We start from the raw sequence: 3,309 nt of genomic DNA, 5'->3' as shown, positions 1-3,309 counted from the left end.
AGCCCACTCTTCTGCCAGGGGGGTTTCAGAGTAGTTAGGGACCAAAACTAACCAAGTAGTTAGGGAGATCTCTGGCAAGTTCCTACTTCAATCCGTAGTTCATGCCCGCGTGGAGCTGGCGCACCCGTGTGTGAGGTGCTGCGGGATCCTCGGGGCCCGTCCTGCGTGGAGCTCGGGGCTCCTGGTCTGCAGGGCATGGCAACTGCAGGAATCGCGTATAGCCAGGTGGCACTCGCCCGCCTGCATTGCGTTTCAGCGTGGCGGCCAAAACCGTTGGTGGTTTCCTGATGTGTTTTCATGCCTTCACCAGAATTTCGCTTCCTTTTTGCACTGCTGTACTTAGTTCACAGTCTGGCCACAGCCCAGCACCAGCCAGCTTCACGCCTGCCCGCCACCGCCAAGGGTGGGGAACAAAGACGGGGAACGTGGCTGGTCGTGATGACCTTCCATGGAGTCTGAGTTCCTCTGCTTAAGATCACCTCGCCCTTTCTTTCTTTATGAGCTTTGGGTTTTTTTTTTCCCTTGTCTCTGTGTGCGGAGCTGTCAATTGCTTCTCAGCAGGGAATTTTTGCTATTATTTTATCCTTTATTACATCAGCCAAGGGTACCGTCTCTATTTCTCCTTGACCCTATCCCGTTAATGAGAAGGGACTTTGGAGCAGCAGCATTTCTGTCTAAGTAATTTTTATATATATATACCTCTGCTGTAGGAGTTTAATGTCATGGTTAATAGTCTATGTGGAGTAACCTCTTGCATCCAGCACTTCTGGGCTCTTCCATTTGTAGTGTGCATCTGATTAGAGCACTGGTGTCCAGAACCAATTATATTTCTGGAAGTAGTCATTATCTTTCATCCCTTGTCCTCAGTTTCAAGATCTGAGTCCTTAGAGAAAGATAAAGAGTTTTTTAACTTGTTCTTGTTTGCTGTATATATTATACATCTTACATTTTTTTTTTCTTTTTAGCTGTCCTCCGGGTTAATCATTGAATTTTCTGATAATGGCACGGATGAGATTGGTTCAGGTGACTATGGAGACTATGGAGAGCCATGCTTTCAGCATGAGAATGCCGATTTCAACCGGATCTTCTTGCCAACGATCTACTCAATCATCTTCCTAACAGGAATAATTGGCAATGGATTGGTTATCATTGTTATGGGCTACCAGAAGAAGCAAAGGAGCATGACTGATAAATACAGGCTGCACCTCTCTGTGGCTGATCTCCTTTTTGTCATCACCTTGCCATTCTGGTCTGTGGATGCGGCCATAAGTTGGTACTTCGGGAATGTTCTATGTAAGGCAATTCATGTCATCTACACAGTCAACCTCTATAGCAGTGTCTTGATCTTGGCCTTTATAAGTTTAGACCGTTACCTGGCAATAGTCCATGCTACCAACAGCCAGCGACCTCGAAAGCTGTTGGCTGAGAAGGTGGTGTATGTGGGCGTGTGGTTACCAGCTGTGCTTTTGACAGTGCCTGATATAATTTTTGCCGGTACTAGTGAAGTAGAAGGAAAGTATCTGTGTGATCGCATGTACCCTCATGACAAGTGGCTGATTTCTTTCAGATTTCAGCATATCTTGGTAGGACTTGTCTTGCCTGGTCTAATAATCTTGACGTGCTACTGTATTATAATATCTAAGCTGTCACATTCAAAAGGCCACCAGAAGCGCAAAGCCTTGAAGACAACCGTCATCCTCATCCTCGCCTTCTTTGCCTGCTGGCTGCCCTATTATATTGGCATCAGCATTGACACATTCATCTTGCTACGAGTCATCAGACATCGTTGCAGCTTGGAGACGATAGTGCACAAGTGGATCTCCATCACCGAAGCCCTGGCATTCTTCCACTGTTGCCTGAATCCAATTCTGTATGCCTTCCTGGGTGCCAAATTCAAAACATCAGCACAAAATGCCTTGACATCAGTTAGCCGGGGATCAAGCCTCAAGATTCTTTCAAAAAGCAAACGTGGGGGACATTCTTCTGTTTCTACAGAGTCCGAGTCTTCAAGTTTCCATTCCAGCTAACGCTGCCCCTTGCCATCATTTTATAAATAGACACTTTAAAGTTGCGCAAGATTTCAGAAAAACAAGACTGACCAGAATGTACAGATTTATTTACAGTTGGAATTTTATATTGTTTCTTTTAGTCTCTGTGAAGTTTTAATTGACTTATTTATATAAAAAACTTTGTATTGATGACAAACTGTCTAGGCAGGTCCTGTGGACAAGTGGTTAGTTCACAACCATTTTAGTGCTTGTATGTATAGATATGTGAACTAAACACTTCTGGATTGTAGTGAAGTGGCTGTTAGAAGTTTAGAAAGTATTTCTGTTGTTTATATGTAAATGTTTTCAGTGTGGTTGTTAAATTCTTTAAAATTTGGCTGGAGATTTTTCCCTTACTACAAGGTGTTTGGTTTACAATAGCTTAACTCTGCTGTAGAAATGGCACTTATAACCAAAGCCTCCTCTGTTGTATGCTAGGGTTGTTTTTTTATTCCCATTCTCAGTAATTGATGGTTTGCAAAATTTTCTGTTGAAGGTAAATAAAAGTATATGACAAAAAGTTACTTTGAGAGGTATTTTTTATTTCTGGTTAAATGTTTTTCTCAATGCTTTTATTTACAATTCTCAATGCACAATAATTTCTTTGAAAATTACAGGGTCTTGCATGAAGAGCAGGAAAATGAGTTTCAGTACATACTGATTATTCAGTTGACACCTATGTGTTCTAAGTAATTTGGGTTTTTTCACAAAAATGCATTCACTCCAGTTACCATTATCTTTAGAATGACTTAAGCTATCACTTTAAACAAATATCTTTTTGAGAGCAACATACCTTAGACAAAAACAAAGCTATTTAAGCAACTGCTAAAGTTTACAGCCTCTTAGGAGTCAGACTAAGATCACTGCATATGACTAACCTTTATGCCATCTATATAAAGTCCATCCTACATTTATTCTGCCTTTTGCTGTTCTTCTAAGTTTCATGTGTGACTAGTAATCAAAAGTAGTCAAATCAAAGCCATTTTGCTATCTGATATGGCATTTGGACAAGAAATAAAGTTATTGGTGTATCTCCTCTCTGGAAAGTAAGTGGTTTTTCCCTATGGAGCTTTCCCTATCCTGCCTACATCCAGGTTTTCATAATATAATCCACTCTTGATATTCTTAAAAATCCAGAATGTGTACCAGTTCTTGAAAATATTTTTGGCAGGAATCAGCCAGACGAGAGAATTTCCAATAATTTTTCTTAGTCATATCTTCATGCTAGTAGATGGCATTCAAAAGTAATGAATATCCAAGA

The 3,309-nt window shown here is 41.1% G+C and overlaps 1 protein-coding gene across 1 annotated transcript; it reads left to right on the top strand.

Moving 5' to 3' along the window:
* Positions 1–297: 297 nt before the first annotated feature.
* On the top strand, positions 298–2,558 carry CXCR4 (chemokine (C-X-C motif) receptor 4). Its single transcript, XM_010133234.1, has 2 exons — positions 298–432; positions 966–2,558. Exons 1-2 carry the CDS (start codon positions 298–300, stop codon positions 2,025–2,027), a joined length of 1,197 nt encoding a protein of 398 aa, XP_010131536.1. The 3' UTR covers positions 2,028–2,558.
* The last annotated feature ends 751 nt before the right edge of the window (positions 2,559–3,309 follow it).

The sequence above is a fragment of the Buceros rhinoceros genome, unplaced genomic scaffold (genome assembly GCF_000710305.1).
Source record: "Buceros rhinoceros silvestris isolate BGI_N320 unplaced genomic scaffold, ASM71030v1 scaffold5573, whole genome shotgun sequence".
Classification (NCBI taxonomy): Eukaryota; Metazoa; Chordata; class Aves; order Bucerotiformes; family Bucerotidae; genus Buceros; species Buceros rhinoceros.
Note: the sequence above shows the minus strand (reverse complement) of the source record. Positions and strands in the feature narration are given on the sequence as shown.

What these genes read in the sequence shown, in the direction of transcription:
- CXCR4 (XM_010133234.1), top strand. Translation starts at nt 298, where the DNA reads ATGCCTTCACCAGAATTTCGCTTCCTTTTTGCACTGCTGTACTTAGTT. An exon ending in AAAGACGGGGAACGTGGCTG is followed by an intron (nt 433 to 965) that starts GTCGTGATGACC and finishes TTTTCTTTTTAG; the next exon opens with CTGTCCTCCGGGTTAATCAT.